Source organism: Oncorhynchus tshawytscha, linkage group LG07, assembly GCF_018296145.1.
Source record: "Oncorhynchus tshawytscha isolate Ot180627B linkage group LG07, Otsh_v2.0, whole genome shotgun sequence".
Taxonomy (NCBI): domain Eukaryota; kingdom Metazoa; phylum Chordata; class Actinopteri; order Salmoniformes; family Salmonidae; genus Oncorhynchus; species Oncorhynchus tshawytscha.
Window position 1 is genome coordinate 24,366,910 of NC_056435.1, and position 16,640 is coordinate 24,383,549.

The following is a 16,640-nucleotide window of genomic DNA, read 5'->3' on the forward strand; positions in this document are numbered from 1 at the left end:
TTGTCCATGCAACAGCTCTCAGCCTCTTGTCCATGCAACAGCTGTCAGCCTCTTGTCCATGCAACAGCTCTCAGCCTCTTGTCCATGCAACAGCTCTCAGCCTCTTGCCCATGCAACAGCTCTCAGCCTCTTGCCCATGCAACAGCTCTCAGCCTCTTGCCCATGCAACAGCTCTCAGCCTCTTGCCCATGCAACAGCTCACAGCCTCTTGCCCATGCAACAGCTCTCAGCCTCTTGCCCATGCAACAGCTCTCAGCCTCATGCCTTGATCTGTTTTGGCCCTCTTCACATCATCTCAATACATTCAGTAAGTGGAACTGTTAGTTACTTGACCACAGCTAAATGGTTAACTGCAAACAGTTACATGTCACAAGTTAGCCTCATGTAGGCCACTAAGAATGATTCAATAAGAATCTGTATATTTAGCCTTTTTTCTATGTTTATTTTGAGTTGTATTTGTAATTAGCAGTAGACAAACAGCTGTCTTACAAACTCACCTTTTCCCCTGCTTGCAGCCTCACCGTCCACCAAAGCCTGTTCTCCTGAGCTGCCCTGTGATCTGCCATTCCAAAATACAGTGAGCAGTTACCTGCAAATAATTGTATCAATCAACACTGTCTTGTCTTTGGATCTCTTAACCTGTCCCAGGTAGTATAATCAAGTCTACCCAACTGATTTACTGAATGAAATATTTTTGTTTGTTTTTTGTATTCGATATGTAACTCATTGTTCTATTTGTGAAGGAAAACACAACTGGACCAGTGGCACAGGAGTGGTTTAAAGATGGTTTGGAATGGTGGCCTCCTTATATAAGACAGGAATACAATTAATGACTGTCAAGAAAAGGTCAACTCCAAACCCCCACAAAAAGCTGTAAGCAGTTTTCTGCACGCCTGCTCTTCCAAACAGGTCATTCCAAAAAGGCTCAGTGTACAGCCCTTCTGATGTTTGGATGTCCGGATGATGTTCTGATATTGTTAATATCACTACACATACCCACTAGTTGGTGTCTGGCACTGATATCTTCATTTATGCTGAATGGTGCCATGTGTTTTAACAGGCTTCTATTTACAGAATCATTGTAAAGCGGTGGGATGTAATTTGTAACATCAGACCTTAACACTTCAGAAAATTTAACAAGTGAGCACATAATTGTTTGACTATGAATTTCTCCACATTTTAATTTGTTTCGTCTACATTGCAGCAAGTGTTTTAAAATGTGTGGGTTTTTTTTTGCTTGATGAATGGTTTGCCATAAGTATTCAGCCTTCTTTCAATTGCAAAGTGGTATGCATGTGGTAAGCAAGTGTAAACAAGTTAATGAATTGCCTGACTGGGCTGATGGGACAGTGGATGTGCAGGGATTTCTCAGATCAGAAAACCAGTAGCCTGTCTACCCATTGCTATGCTTGTTTTGACCAACCCACTGTATAAATTCTAATAATGATTCATTTACATATTTAGACCCTCATTGTCCTCATCACCCCCGCCGTCCTCGGAGGAGGAAGAATACCCACCCCCACGTTCATCTTCACCTCGGCCTCCACCAACCCCTTTTACAAAATATAGGCGCCCCTTAGAGATGGTTTATAAAAGTTAACTCACCAGGCATTCCACTACCAACTGACCACTTACTTACCCTAAAGTAAACTTAACCCTAACCATTTGCAGTGTTGATAGTTTGAGTATCTATACGGTTTAGAATATTTAGGGATCGGTCCAAATACAGTGTGATCAACAACATGAATGAATGATTGTTCACTTCAAGCCACAAGACCCAGTTGGAGACAAGAGCAGCGTCAGTCGGCATCAAGGGCCGACCTTTTCAGGATATAAGTGTCCCTTACAGATGGTTTATAAAAGTTAACTCACTAGGCCTTCCACCAACTGACTAACCACTTACTTACCCTAAAGTAAACTTAATCGTGGAGTATTTAGGGATCTGTCCAAATACATTGTGAACAACAACGTGATTTTTAATTTTTTAAAATTATTTTTGTTCTCCTTAAGCCACCACGGTGCCCATGTATTTAACTAGGCAAGTCAGTTAAGAACAAATTCTTATTTTTCAGTGACTGCCTAGGAACAGTAGGTTAACAGCATTGTTCAGGGGCAGAACGACAGATTTTTACCTTGTCAGCTCAGGGATTCAACCTTGCAACATTTTGGTTACTAGTCCAACACTCTAACCACTAGGCTACCTGCTGCCCCATGAGGAAGCCTCTCTTGAATGTAAGCTATTTAATGAATAAAATTCAAAATAACAACAATACTCTTTACTCCCTTTCACACAATGGTACTCACACCGGTCTCTCAACTTTCCCTAGGTCACCCAACGGCTTATCCCATCAAATTGCACTGGTATATTTGACCTCTTTCTATTGAAATCAGAAAACCGCTTTGTATTAGTACTAATGGAATTTAACGTTTTCATCTAACAGCAGTTGAAAGGATCGACCTTGAAAAGCTGGGGAAGCTTCAGCTCAAGGTGGCGCATCTGACTAAACTTGTACAAGTAAGAAGTACAACTGCAACAGCTCTAGTATGGCACATTTTTTTAGTATGGCACATTTTTACATTACAGTGTGGCATGTGGGGTAATGTTAAAGTCTCAGGCTTTGTTTAAGTACCAGGCGAGGTCCATTATCAGATCTGACCCATATGATTGAGTCATTGAAACCCACGTTACCTTCAAACACACACATACCACTTCTTTAATGGGTTTGAGAAGGGTCGGGGCTTGATGTTTAATGTGAACTCGTCGTCAGCTCCTTAGTTGGCCAAACTCTCTTTGTTAATTGCTATTGTTAGGATAGTTTTTATCTCACAATCTCTAGTTCTCCTTGGCAATTCAAGTCCCATGCCAGAGTGGACCTCCCTGGTGCAAAATCAGTCAAAGTTATGTGTAAAGGGCTATTTTTTCCGACACTTTCGTATCCACCTTTCATGCAGAATGGCTCCTGGCTCCAACCGTAAGCTGTGTCCTAGTTGTAAAACAGCAATAGGAGGAGCATCAAAAAAAGTTCCAGTTCTGTGGTGCAAAAATACAGCTAAAGGTCAAGTTAGAGGCCCCAAAAAATGAAGGCAACAGATGAATGGGCAAATAAGACAATGAAACATAGAAGATATGCAACCTTGGTTAATGCAGCAAACAAGCTGGTAAGCTTTATTACGTTTTCCATTAAAAAGATTTCTGCATTTCTAGCTTAGGGAAATGATAGGCCCTATGCACTTATTTGTTGTTGTCGTCTCATTTAAGACTGTAAATCTAAATGTCATTATTTGACTGATATTTGTTGTGTTTCTGGAAGTTATTTTGTCATTAATGATTCCAGGTACATAGGTTCCACAAGGTAGGAGTGTACCCCCTGCTACTCCTCAGGAAGAGGAAGAGGGATAACATTTTGTCGTCAACGGCACTGTCCTCACAGTGCTATGATGAATCAGACCACAATGGCAGCAATCCAAAGGTTGTATGATGTATGAGGCAATTGTGAAAAGTATTTGGACAGAAATATGTATGCTTGTCTACCTTAAGACCCTATCCCTCAACCACCACATCCGTCAGACTGTAAAAAACAAATTATTCCACTTACGCAAATCTGCCAAAGTCACCCCCTCCCTCTCCTGTCCTGCCGGCCGAAACTCTAATCCATGCTTTCATCTCCTCTCCCGAATAGACTTTTGCAACTCCCTACTCCCCGGCACTAACACAAACTCCCTCGATAAGCTCCAAATGGTTCAAAACTCAGCAGTCCATCTTCTAACCCACACTAAATCATCCTGGCAGCATATCACCCCCATCCTCTGTGAACTCCACTGGCTCCCTGTCTCCCACCGCATTAATTACAAGATCCTCCTGACCTAAAAAGCTCTCCTCCACCTTGCCTCTCTGAACTTCTTCTCTCCTACAGTACCAGCCCTCATGCTCTCTCTGCTCAACCACAGTTTGGCCACCTTGTCATCCCCAGGTCCAAGCTCCAGAGTTTCAGTGACAGGGCCTTCTCCAGGGTTGCTCCTAGGCTCTGGAACTCCCTCCCTCGAGCCATCTGTGACTCTCCATCATTTTAAGAATGTGTGTTAGCTAATCCAAGTTTTTCATTTTAAAAAGGCTAATTGATCATTAGAAAACCCTTTTGCAATTAAACTGGCCTTTAGACTAGTTGAGTATCTGGAGCATCAGCTTTTGTGGGTTCAATTACAGGCTCAAAATGGCCAGGAACAAAGAACTTTCTTCTGAGAAATGAAGGCTATTCCATGAGAGAAATTGCCAAGAAACTTTAGATCTCGTACAACGCTCAGTAATACTCCCTTCACAGAACAGCGCAATCTGGCTCTAACCAGAATAGAAAGAGGAGTAAGAGGACAAGTACAATGAAGTGTTTAGTTTGAGAAACCGATGCCTCACAAGTCACCAACTGGCAGCTTAATTAAATAGTACTTGCAAAACACCAATCTCAATGTCAACAGTGAAGAGGCGACTCCGGCATGCTGGCCTTCTAGGCAGATTTCCTCTGTCCGATGTCTGTGTTCCTTAGCCCATCTTAAACTTTTCTTTTTATTGGCCAAGGAACACAGACACCGGACAGAGGAAATCTGCCTAGAAGGCCAGCATGACAGAGTTGCCTCTTCACTGTTGACGTTGTGACTGGTGTTTTGAGGGTACTATCAGACAATCAGATCCCCAAATGGGCACATTTATTGGCCAACATTAGCACACAGGCCAGGTAGCCCAGGCCTACTTCTATGCGTAATCAGGTGCACGTCCATACACAACACTGACATGAGCGCTTCAAACAAAAAGACAATGAAGAAAATTGACAAAACTCGTAAATGGAATGAAATAAACCAAAACTTGTTTCTCACAAGTGTACCATAGCTTGTGCGCTCCCCTAACATATGTCCACTCCGACAATGAGAACAGTAATATACTCTTAATAATAATATATTGAATGCATCAACAGAAATGACCAAAACATAAACAAACATTGTAGATGAGAAATTATGTGAATTAACGGTAGACTAAATGTACTTCTGGTGATACTGGTGTGCCATCCATGTGGCCTACGCAATGGATTAGTCCACTTAGACAGGTGCAAATCAGACAGGTGTCTCATGTGCCATTAAATAAATAAATATATACAGTGAGGGGGAAAGGTATTTGATCTCCTGCTGAGTTTGTACGTTTGCCCACTGACAAAGAAATTATCAGTCTATAATTTTAATGGTAGGTTTATTTGAACAGTGAGAGACAGAATAACAACAAAAAAATCCAGAAAAATGCATGTCAAATGTTATAAATTCCCATTCCTCCTTGCAAAACAGCTCGAGCTCAGTGAGGTTGGATGGAGAGCATTTGTGAACAGCAGTTTTCAGTTCTTTCCACAGATTCTCGATTGGATTCAGGTCTGGACTTTGACTTGGCCATTCTAACACCTGGATATGTTTATTTTTGAACCATTCCATTGTAGATTTTGCTTTATGTTTTGGATCATTGTCTTGTTGGAAGACAAATCTCCGTCCCAGTCTCAGGTCTTTTGCAGACTCCATCAGGTTCTTCCAGAATGGTCCTGTATTTGGTTCCATCCATCTTCCCATCAATTTTAACCATCTTCCCTGTCCCTGCTGAAGAAAAGCAGGCCCAAACCATGATGCTGCCACCACCATGTTTGACAGTGGGGATGGTGTGTCCAGGGTGATGAGCTGTGTTGCTTTTACGCTAAACATGACGTTTTGCATTGTTGCCAAAAAGTTCAATTTTGGTTTCATCTGACCAGAGCACCTTCTTCCACATGTTTGGTGTGTCTCCCAGATGGCTTGTGGCAAACTTTAAACAACACTTTTTATGGATATCTTTAAGAAATGGCTTTCTTCTTGCCACTCTTCCATAAAGGCCAGATTTGTGCAATATACGACTGATTGTTGTCCTATGGACAGAGTCTCCCACCTCAGCTGTAGATCTCTGCAGTTCATCCAGAGTGATCATGGGCCTCTTGGCTGCATCTCTGATCAGTCTTCTCCTTGTATGAGCTGAAAGTTTAGAGGGACGGCCAGGTCTTGGTAGATTTGCAGTGGTCTGATACTCCTTCCATTTCAATATTATCGCTTGCACAGTGCCCCTTGGGATGTTTAAAGCTTGGGAAATCTTTTTGTATCCAAATCCGGCTTTAAACTTCTTCACAACAGTATCTCGGACCTGCCTGGTGTGTTCCTTGTTCTTCATGATGCTCTCTGCGCTTTTATCGGACCTCTGAGACTATCACAGTGCAGGTGCATTTATACGGACACTTGATTACACACAGGTGGATTGTATTTATCATCATTAGTCATTTAGGTCAACATTGGATCATTCAGAGATCCTCACTGAACTTCTGGAGAGAGTTTGCTGCACTGAAAGTAAAGGGGCTGAATAATTTTGCACGCCCAATTTTTCAGTTTTTGATTTGTTAAAAAAGTTTGAAATATCCAATAAATGTCGTTCCACTTCATGATTGTGTCCCACTTGTTGTTGATTCTTCACAAAAAAATACAGTTTTATATCTTTATGTTTGAAGCCTGAAATGTGGCAAAAGGTCGCAAAGTTCAAGGGGGCCGAATACTTTCGCAAGGCACTGTATATATATGTACACATAGTACCAGTCAAAAGTTAGGACACCTACTCATTCCAGGGTTTTTCTTTATTTTTACTATTTTCTACATTGTAGAATAATAGTGAAGACATCAAAACTATGAAATAACACATGGAATCATGTGTTAAACAAATCAAAATATTTTATATTTGAGATTCTTCAAAGTAGAAGTGTTTATTCATTCAAAAATGTATTGAATTAAGGGCACTTCATAATTTAAAAGGCTTTTAAAATCCAATATCGGTGCACAATTTCTACTTAAAATATCAAAGAGACACAAAAAGTACTCATTTCGTGGAATGACTGATATTGTTGTCAAGTACCTTACGAACGTGAGCTGTGATTTCCTTGTTCTGCATGAGAACCATACTTTTCCAAACGGTTCTCTCTTTCCAAGAAACTCTCAGGACTGTGTTCTATGTTCCCCAATCTCTGGATGTACTCCTGGTAGGACAATGAGAGAGAGAAACAAGGTATTTTTCATACAGTGGCACTGCACATAAACATGCAATGAAAAAGAGAGGTTGGTGTGTGTGACTGCATGTTTGCACCCCATTCAATTATTCAAATGTAGTTATAAAACCCTTTTTACAAGAACCCCAAATGTTTAGTACCTTAATATGGTGGATGTAGAACTGGACAGATTTCTTCTGGACATCTTTTATAATCTTCACCAGGGTACTGAACAGCTCAGGTTTCAGCTGGCTAATTAGACTACTGATGGGTGCAGGTGGATCTGGCCCTGAGCTTGGGAAAGGCCCTCCCACCCCTGAAGAACTCTCAATCATCTGAGTGAAATGATGTGGAGCCACCATGGTGGCTTCTGAAATCGGAGGATCAACAATTATGACATTGTCTTTTGATTGAAACTTTGCACTCGTTTGTGCCTTACACTTTCCCCGTAGCCCTCGAGCATCTAAGTCGGTGTTCTTTGTCGTGGTTGACATAGCACTTGGCTTGCACGTTCCCAGTTGCTCTCGGCAGTCTGAGTCCGGGTTCTCTGTTGTTTGCGCTCTTGTTATCCACTGGTTGCCCAGTGCCAGTGGTTGGATGGGGAGGGGCGCTAGACCAGAGTGCAGCTGAGATAGAGGCAGCTCTGTCTGGGCTGGGTTGTTGTAGAGGGGAGGGGTAAAAGGAGAGGCAGTGCCAGGACCGGGGAAGGATGAAGAGCGAATAATAACATGATTGTTATTATTACTATTAAACTGAGACACAGCTGAGGGAAACTGATAAACTGATAAAGAACTGTAAGTGTTTGAACTAGCAAGGTTAAGGCCGGGGCCAGAAGGAGAGGCAGGAGAGTGGCAGTTGGGGACAGAATGAGACACGGGTAGAGAACTGTAAGAGTCTGAACTAGCACGACCAGGGGCAGACAGGGACGGAGGGTGAGGGCTGGGGACAGAGTGAGAAACAGGGCCACGAGAAGAAGGGTACCAGTTGTATGTAGTTCTATGAACGTGGCTAGCATGGTGGTGGTTATTGTTAGAAAAGACCAGGGGAGAGTCAGTGGCCACCATGCTAGGAATCCATTGCTCCTGTGTGTCTATGACGGTGCCCATGCGGTCTCTCAGGGAGCTGACGTAGTCCTGCATAGGCGGGGAGGAGTTGTAGAAGGAGACATACTCAGAAAAGGGCAGGATGGGGGGATGGCCTGGAGGACTCTGGCTAGGGATCAGTGGGGAGCTGTAGTGGACACTCTCTCTGAGCAGGAGGATCTGCATCTCTGTAGAGAAGTCGCTGAACTGCTGGTCCAGGACACAGTTCACTCTGCTCAGCACGGGCCTCTGGACGGGAGGAGTGTTCTGGATGGGGGGAGGATTTTGGATGGGAATCTGCTCAGGAGAACTGAGGTCAAGAGAGGGTGGTGACACCTCTTCTGTCTGCTTTATAACCGTCTCCACCTCTTCATCTACCACTTCAATCACATCGTCCTCCTCCAACTCTTTTTCTTCCTCCTCTACCTCCTCTCCCTCTTCTTGTCCAACATCCATTGTGGTTGGATCTTCAGCAACCACGCCAGATATAACTTTTCCTGTGCTGCCTTCAACCTGTTCCTGCCCAGCCTCCACAGGGTTAGGGATAGTACGGGTTGGTTCTCCATTTGGCTTTGGCTCAGGTGAGGGGCTGCGGCACTTGTCTAGTAGCCTGGTGCTCGCTGGAGCACCAGGGATTTGAAAGAAGCTCTAGTTTGTGCTCGTCTTCTTGTCTGTGCTCGTCTTATGGTTGCCGCTTATTTCTGTGGGGTCACAGGGGGTTTCAGCTAATTGCTGCTCATCCTCCATGGGACTGGAGCAAGAGCAGGGGCTTGGGCAGGGACTGGGGTAGGGGCTGGGCTCTTCTGACACCTCTAGGGAAGTACTGAGGCTATGCTGTGGGAGCTCCTCTAGCGTAGAGTTGATGCTTCTTTCCCGTCGTTCCGGGACACGGGGGGGGGTAGCTTCTGTTTGCCATGGGGATCTGGGGAACAAAGCGTGGGTCCTGAAGATTGTCCTTCTGGCTCAGGCAGTACTTGTTTGACTTCAGCCCTGCACAGGAGTAAAAGGTATTAGTAAATATCATAATAGTTTCACATATCAGCCAAATTATCTCACAGAAATGAAAATATACAGTACTAATCAAAGGTTTGGACACACCTACTCATTGTAGGGTTTTTCTGGAATAATAGTGAAGACATCAACACTATGAAATAACATATGGAATCATGCAGTAATCAGAAATGTGTTATAAAAATATATTTCATATTTGAGATTCTTCAAAGTAGCCCCCCTTTGCCTTGATGACAGCTTTGCACACTCTTGGCATTCTCTCAACCAGCTTCATGTGGTAGTCACCTGGACTGCATTTCAATTAACAGATGTGCCTTGTTAAAAGTTAATTTGTAGAATTTCTTTCCTTCTTATTGCATTTGAGACAATCGGTTGTGTTGTGACAAGGTGGTATACAAAAGATAGCCCTATTTTGTAAGAGACCAAGTCCATATTATGGCAAGAACAGCTCAAATAAGCAAAGAGAAACAACAGTCCATTACTTTATAACATGAAGATTAGTCAATGCGGAAAATGTCAAGAACTTCAAATGTTTCTTCAAGTGCAGTCGCAAAAAACATCAAGCACTATGATGAAACTGGCTCTCATGAGGACCGCCACCAGAATGTAATACCCAGAGTTACCTCTGCTGCAGAGAATAAGTTCATTAGAGTTACCAGCCTCAGAAATTGCAGCCCAAATAAATGCTTCAGAGTTCATGTAACAGACACTTCTCAACATCAACTGTTCAGAGGAGACTGCATGAAATCAGGCCTTCATGGTTGAATTGCTGCAAAGAAACCACTACTAAAGGACACCAATAAGAAGACACTTGCTTGGGCCAAGAAACATGAGCAATGGACATTAGACCGGTGGAAATCTGTCCTTTGGTCTGATGAGTCCAAATTTGAGATTTTTGGTTCCAAACGCCGTGTCTTTGTGAGACGCAGAGTAAGTGAACGGATGATCTCCACATGTGTGGTTCCCACCGTGAAGCATGGAGGTGGTGTGATGGTGCTTTGCTGGTGACACTGTCAGTGATATATTTAGGATTCAAGGCACACTTAACCAGCATGGCTACCACAGCATTCTGCAGTGATACTCCATCCCATCTGATTTGCGCTTAGTGGGACTATCATTTGTTTTTCAACAGGACAATGACCCAACACACCTCCAGGCTGTGTAAGGGCTATTTGACCAAGAAGGAGAGTGATGGAGTTCTGAATCAGATGACCTGGCTTCCACAATCCTCCGACCTCAACCCAATTGAGAAAGTTTGAGATGAGTTGGGCTGCAGAGTGAAGGAAAAGCAGCCAACACATGCTCAGCATATGTGGGAACTCCTTCAAGATCGTTGGAAAAGCATTCCAGGTGAAGCTGGTGGAGAGAATGCCAAGAGTGTGCAAAATTGTCATCATGGCAAAAAGTGGCTACAAATATAAAACATTTTGATTAGTTAAAACTTTTTGGGTTACCACATGATTCCATATGTGTAATTTCACAGTTGCTATGTCTTCCCTATTATTCTACAATGTAGAAAATAGTATAAAGAAAGAAAAACCCTGGAATGAGTAGGTGCGTCCAAACCTTTGACTGGTACTGAATGTGCATACATTCTTCAAACATATTTCAAAGGAACAAGTGCACATTACAGGGAAAGCCTATGTGTTATGTGATAGTCCATACATGTGGGGATATACTATGGGAACATATAGCTTTAACTTTGTGATATGTGATCGTAATTGGAAAAACTTTTGCCCGGCCCGAGTACTGCTGTATGTGCAGTGACGGTCCATACCTGTGATGGGGATGAGGACCCATGGCATCTGTTCTTCCCCCTGATATTGGGACTGTGATCTTCTGGGCATTTCACCATTGGAACTGGGGCTGAAGCCCTCCAGACTGTTCGTGCTCCCTGCTGTTTGCTCTTACACACAGACACACAGAGAGAGACAGAACAATACAAAGTTATGTACACATATTCAAATCAAACTTTGTCACATACAATAGGTGTAGACCTTACAGTAAAATGCTTACTTACAAGCCCTAACCAACAATGCAGTTAAAAAATAAGAATAAGAAATAAAAGTAACAAATAATTAAAGAGCAGCAGTAAAATAATAGCGAGGCTATATACAGGGGGTATCGGTTACTTGAGGTAATATGTACATGTAGGTAGAGTTATTAAAGTGACTATCATAGATAATAAACAGAATAGCAGCAGTGTAAAGGGGGGGGGGGCAATGCAGATAGTCTGTGCAGCCATTTGATTAGATGTTCAGGAGTCTTATGGCTTGGTGGTAGAAGCTGTTTAGAAGCCTCCTGGACCTAGACTTGCGCTCCGGTACCGCTTGCTGTGCGGTAGCAGAGAGAAGAGTCTATGATTAGGGTGGATGGAGTCTTCAACAATTTTTTGGGCCTTCTTCTGACACCACCTGGTATGGAGGTCCTGGATGGCAGGAAGCTTGGCCCCAGTGATGAACTGGGCCGTACGTACTACCTTCTGTAGTGCCTTGCGGTCGGAGGCCGAGCAGTTGCCATACAAGGCAGTGATGCAACCAGTTAGGATGCTATCGATGGTGCAGCTGTAGAACCTTTTGAGGATCTGAGGACACATGCCAAATCTTTTCAGTCCCCATAGATTTCGTCGTGCCCTATTCCTGACTGCCTTGGTGTGCTTGGACCATGTTAGTTTGTTGGTGACGTGGACACCAAGGAACTTGAAGCTCTCAACCTGCTCCACTGCAGCCCCATCGATGAGAATGGGGGCATGCTCGAGTCCTCCATTTCCTGTAGTCCACAATCATATTGAGGGTGAGGTTGTAGTCCTGGCACCACAGCCAGATCTCTGACCTCCTCCCTATAGGCTGTCTCGTCGTTGATCAGGCCCTCAAAGCCTTTACGGAGAAAGCAAACCATGAAATAATCTGAGTACAGCCTTTTGACACCGTTGTCATCGGAAAAACTTAATGATAGTGTTGGAGTCGTGCCTTGCTGTGCAGTCATGAGTGAACAGGGAGTACAGGAGGGGACTGAGCACGCTCCCGTTTTGAGGATCAGCGGGGCGGATATGTTGTTACCTACCCTTACCACCTGGGGGCAGCCCGTCAGGAAGTCCAGGATCCAGTTGCAGAGGGAGGTGATTAGTCCCAAGGTCCTTAGCTTAGTGATGAGCTTTGAGGGCACTATGGTGTGGAACGCTGAACTGTGGTGAATAAATATAATTCTCACCTAGGTGTTCCTTTTGTCCAGGTGGGAAAGGGCAGTGTGGAGTGCAATGGAGATTGCATCATCTGTGGATCTGTTTGGGCGGTATGCAAATTGGACTGGGTCTAGGGTTTCTGGGATAATGGTGTTGAAGTGGGAAATCTGAGGTTTGTAGTTTTTCAACTCAGCCCCCATTGAAGATACAGGGTGATATTAGTTATGTTTCACTTCCCAAGGCTTCCACTAGATGTCAACAGTGTTTAGAACCTGTTTTGAGGATTCTACTCTAAAGGAGGGGCTCATAAGGGCTCTTTGAGTGAGTGGTCTGGCAGAGTGCCACAGCCTCGGTCTGGCGCGCTCACGTGAAAGGTTCCACTTCATTTGTACAGAGAAAGGAATTGTCCGGTTGGAACATTAATGAAGTTTTATGTTAAAAACATCCTAAAGATTGATTCCATACTTAGGTTGACATGTTTCTACGGGCTGTAAGGGAAATTTTGGAACTTTTCGTCCGATGTTCAGCGCGACCTGAACGCGCTTTTGGATTTGTTTACCAAACGCCCTAACAAAAGAAGATATTTGGACATAAATGATGGACATTATCGAAAAAATCAAAACATTTATGATGGAACTGGGATTCTTGGGAGTGCCTTCTGATGAAGATCATCAAAGGTAAGTGAATATTTAAAATGCTATTTCTGAGTAATGTTGACTACCCAATATGGCAGGTATCTTTTTGGCTGCTTTGTTGTCTAAAGGCTGTACTCAGATTATTGCATGGTTTGCTTTCTCCGTAAAGTTTTTTTGAAATCTGACACAGCGGTTGCATTAAGGAGAAGTTTATCTAAAGTTCAATCTTTATCAATGTTTATTATGAGTATTTCTGTAAATTGATGTGGCTCTCTGCAATATCACCATATGTTTTAGAACTACTGAACGTAATGCACCAATGTAAACTCAGATTTTTTTCTATATATATGAACTTTATCAAACAAAACATACATGAAGTCCTATGAGTGTCATCTGATGTCATCTGATCTTTCACTGGCATTTGGCTGAAAAAAATGGCTGGTGTTTTTCTGTGGCTTGGGGAACATAATCTTTGTGGACATCAGAACAGCGATTACTCACCATGAACTGGTAGAAGCTTTTTCCTTTATCCCGTCTAGGACTGGGTTTTTCCTTTAACCCAGTCCTAGACGGGTTAAAGGAAAAAGCTACCAGTTCATGGTGAGTAATCGCTGTTCTGATGTCCAGAAGTTATTTTCGGTCATAAGAGATGGTAACAGCAACATTGTGTACAAAATAAGTTAAAAATAAGTTACAAACAACGCAAAAAAAAATAACAGGTTTAGGAAACAAAGGTATCGATTTATTACCTCCAAGAAGTCAGCCTTGACCTGCAGGCCCCCAGAAGGTCGTTTCCTCAGGTCAATGTCCTGATTGGGCGGCAGGCCCAGCTTGATCATCCTATCAAACAGCAGAGCTTTAGTCTGCTCTGTCCCCTCTCTTGACCATCCTCCTCCTCCTCTCCCCTCAGACAACTTGAAAGCAGCCTCTGAGCGGTCTCTCCTCAGGTCCACGTCTCTCAGACCAACACTCTGCAGCATCACAGAGGACAGACAAGAAGGGCCCTGGCCCTTTTCTGCAGCTGCTGGTGGGAGGGAGAGAAAAGAAAGAGAAAAAGAGACATTTACTGCATTAACACTTTGTGGATCTCTTTTGCTAGGTGAGCCAGCAAACTATCCATGAAACACATTTAAGGAACTGGATTGAACATCTGAAGGACTGGATTTCAAGTTAATTTAATCTAGTTTCCACTACTTATACCTAACAGGCTGACTAAACCACTCGCTTCGCATGCGCGAGCATTGCAAAATAAATGTAGAAATCTCTGTTATTCAATTATTGCACCCACACCGCTCGCGCGCGCCAACGAGCGTCTGCATTGCCAAGGGTTAAAATAGAAGTCAATTCTATTTCTGACGCAGATCGCGCTGCAAGTACTGCCTCTCCCATCTCCTCATTGGTTTATAGAAGCAGGTACCCACGTGCCATCTCCTCATTGGTTATACCCATGTGGGTGACTGAAAGACAAACAAGGTCAGTGGTGGTAATGCACCTAATTTATGAAAGTTGCCAATCGCAATATAAAGTCAAGAGAATAAAAAGCCTAGGAGGAGAGATGACTAGAAACGATTCGGTTGACCGTTTTATGTGTGGATTAATTGTCGGAGTAGAGGACCTTGTGCATTTCAGGTAAAATAACAACTCAATGTTTATTTCCCAGGACAAATTAGCTAGCAACAGCAAGCTAGCTAAATAGGACAAATAGGCTAGCAAGTGCAAGCTAGCTAGCTAAATTGCCATAAATGTTTAATGCTTTTTGACCTGTCCCCAAATTAATGTAATTGGTTCAGAGTTTGCTTTGATATTTTAACCTGCGTGTCGTGATCGCATTTGGTGTGTGGGGACAATATAAATGTACGCACGATGGTGCACGCGCGCAGCCAGTTTTGGTTCCGTGTAAGGCCAATCCTCAGTAAGGCTTTCCATACCTGTTCTCCTATCCCTTCTGCCTCTTTCCTGTGAGGCCTTCTTCCGGTAGTTCAGAGTCCTCTCTGCAGTCTTCCTCTTCAGTCCTCGGGGGTCCAACCCACCTGCCCCCTGCTTTCGTCCTCCCTGCGGCACTCCCTTCTTCCGGACATCCCCCTCTATGTTCCGCCAACACAGTATCAGGTTAATCAGCTCCTTCAACTTCTGAGGTTTGGCGTCAGTGGGAAACTGAGAGAGAGAGTGGTTGACCTGGACCCCCGGGGACTGGGCAGCAGTGGCACCATAAGGATTGACCTCTGACCCTACCACTGACTTGGCTCCACTGCCCTCCCAGCCCATTACAGGGCTGTTGTCATCGGGCACAGTGCAGTAACTCTCTACCATCTCCTTGGCTTGGAAAACAGGCATGGTGTAGAGGTTGGGGTTGTAGATGTAGGAGCGCAGGTAGCCCTCCATGTTGAGTTTGTGGTGTTTGGGAGCCGGGAACAGCTTCCCCCGGTCATCCAGCTTGGTGTCATATTCAGTCATGGGGATGTGGCGGCGCTAGAGAGGAGATGATACAAAACTTTTCTGTATTCTTGAATGGAAATAAGCTCCATGTCACACAAAAAAGGTACAAAGTAAAACACCACATAACATTCAACGCATCATCACAAAACACATGTCAATAACATACACATATGGTTAGTCAAAATCGAGTTAAAAGTTTGACTAGTCAAAACACAAAACATGTCATCAATATGCTTATATTATCATATAATCACACATTTATACCTTTCCATGGTGGAGTCCACTGAGGTAGTCCCTGGCCTGGCGCTCGACCCCGGCCGAGAGGTCAGCGGGCGGGGTGCAGCACACCTTGACCAGGGCGTGATGCAGGGCTGGGACAAAGCTGTTCAGCTGGGGCATGGCGGGGTCACGGGAGGACGTCTGTAAAGGCTCCTGGGTAGTTGGACACTTTGAACTGTATTTTGCCACGTCCCTGGACTCCTGAAAAACAAATAGCGCTCGAAGGCATTTTTTCAACCCATCTCTTCTTTCTGAAAAATAAAAATAGTAAATAATTAGAGAATAACTATGTCACACATTATTACTAAGTTATTACATAGTTACTACACAGGCATAGAACAACTTAAATGTAAAGTGATTTGACATACCAGTTGGAGTGGCCATCTGAACTGAAGACAGGAGGAACAGGAATCCTTTGTCAGCCAACATGTGGACAAGAACCTGCACATAGAAGAGGTGTTAGAGCAGGGCTGGAGCGAAAGCCTGCATTCCCAATAGCTCTCCAGGAGGAGGGTTGGTCTAGTTAAGATGTGCTGGACCTGGACCTACCAGTCGCTGTGTCTCCATGCCTTGAAGCAGTGCTGCCAGACAGTCTCCTGACTTGCTCTTATCCACCACCTCCAGCAGACTGCAGTGTGTCCCACTCTTCAACACTACAATAACACACACACGCGCACACACAAACGCACATACACACACACACACCATTAGAGACGTTTGAAGCCCTGTATCAGTGAGTCTTCTTCAAATCGCAGAAATTAGCACATGTATAGACACATGAAATCTAAATTGGATTAATTGTCAGTGTAGAGAAACACGACCTTGTATGACTCCGGGTCAAAATTCCACAAAGAACCAGCTAAAAAGAGGACCATATGCATGACAGGCAAAATAATTACCCAATGTTCATCTCCCAGGACAAACTAGCGACCGC

General features: G+C 43.8%; 2 protein-coding genes across 4 annotated transcripts in view; both read right to left on the reverse strand.

Annotated features, from left to right (window-relative positions):
* LOC112254171 lies at positions 1–8,620 on the reverse strand. Of its 2 annotated transcripts, none has more exons than XM_024426462.2 (3): positions 7,244–8,620; positions 6,953–7,073; positions 1–589 (listed from the first exon to the last, which is right to left on the reverse strand). In XM_024426462.2, exons 1-2 carry the CDS (start codon positions 8,618–8,620, stop codon positions 6,954–6,956), a joined length of 1,497 nt encoding a protein of 498 aa, XP_024282230.1. In that variant the 3' UTR covers positions 1–589; position 6,953. The 2 variants fall into 2 exon arrangements, with proteins under 2 accessions (XP_024282230.1, XP_024282231.1); XM_024426463.2 differs by having other exon boundaries at positions 2–559.
* The window catches only part of LOC112254170 (protein TASOR), a 22,543-nt gene continuing 14,412 nt past the window's right edge, over positions 8,510–16,640 (reverse strand). Inside the window, exons 11-17 of one of the 2 annotated variants that reach the window (XM_024426461.2) lie at positions 16,256–16,359; positions 16,075–16,147; positions 15,692–15,957; positions 14,920–15,460; positions 13,741–14,012; positions 10,953–11,081; positions 8,510–9,154 (exon numbers count right to left, since the gene is read on the reverse strand). In XM_024426461.2, the coding sequence (XP_024282229.1) occupies positions 9,149–9,154; positions 10,953–11,081; positions 13,741–14,012; positions 14,920–15,460; positions 15,692–15,957; positions 16,075–16,147; positions 16,256–16,359 (1,391 nt within the window). In that variant the 3' untranslated portion in view covers positions 8,510–9,148. Of the gene's footprint in view, positions 9,155–10,952; positions 11,082–13,740; positions 14,016–14,919; positions 15,461–15,691; positions 15,958–16,074; positions 16,148–16,255; positions 16,360–16,640 lie in introns of both variants that reach the window. The other variant, XM_024426460.2, reaches the window with a different exon arrangement.

Bases quoted from the DNA above. Each gene is read 5' to 3' on its own strand.
- LOC112254171 (XM_024426462.2), bottom strand. From the start codon at position 8,620: ATGGATGTTGGACAAGAAGAGGGAGAGGAGGTAGAGGAGGAAGAAAAA. The intron at 7,074-7,243 runs GTACTAAACATT...TTGTCCTACCAG, and splicing joins TCTACATCCACCATATTAAG to GAGTACATCCAGAGATTGGG.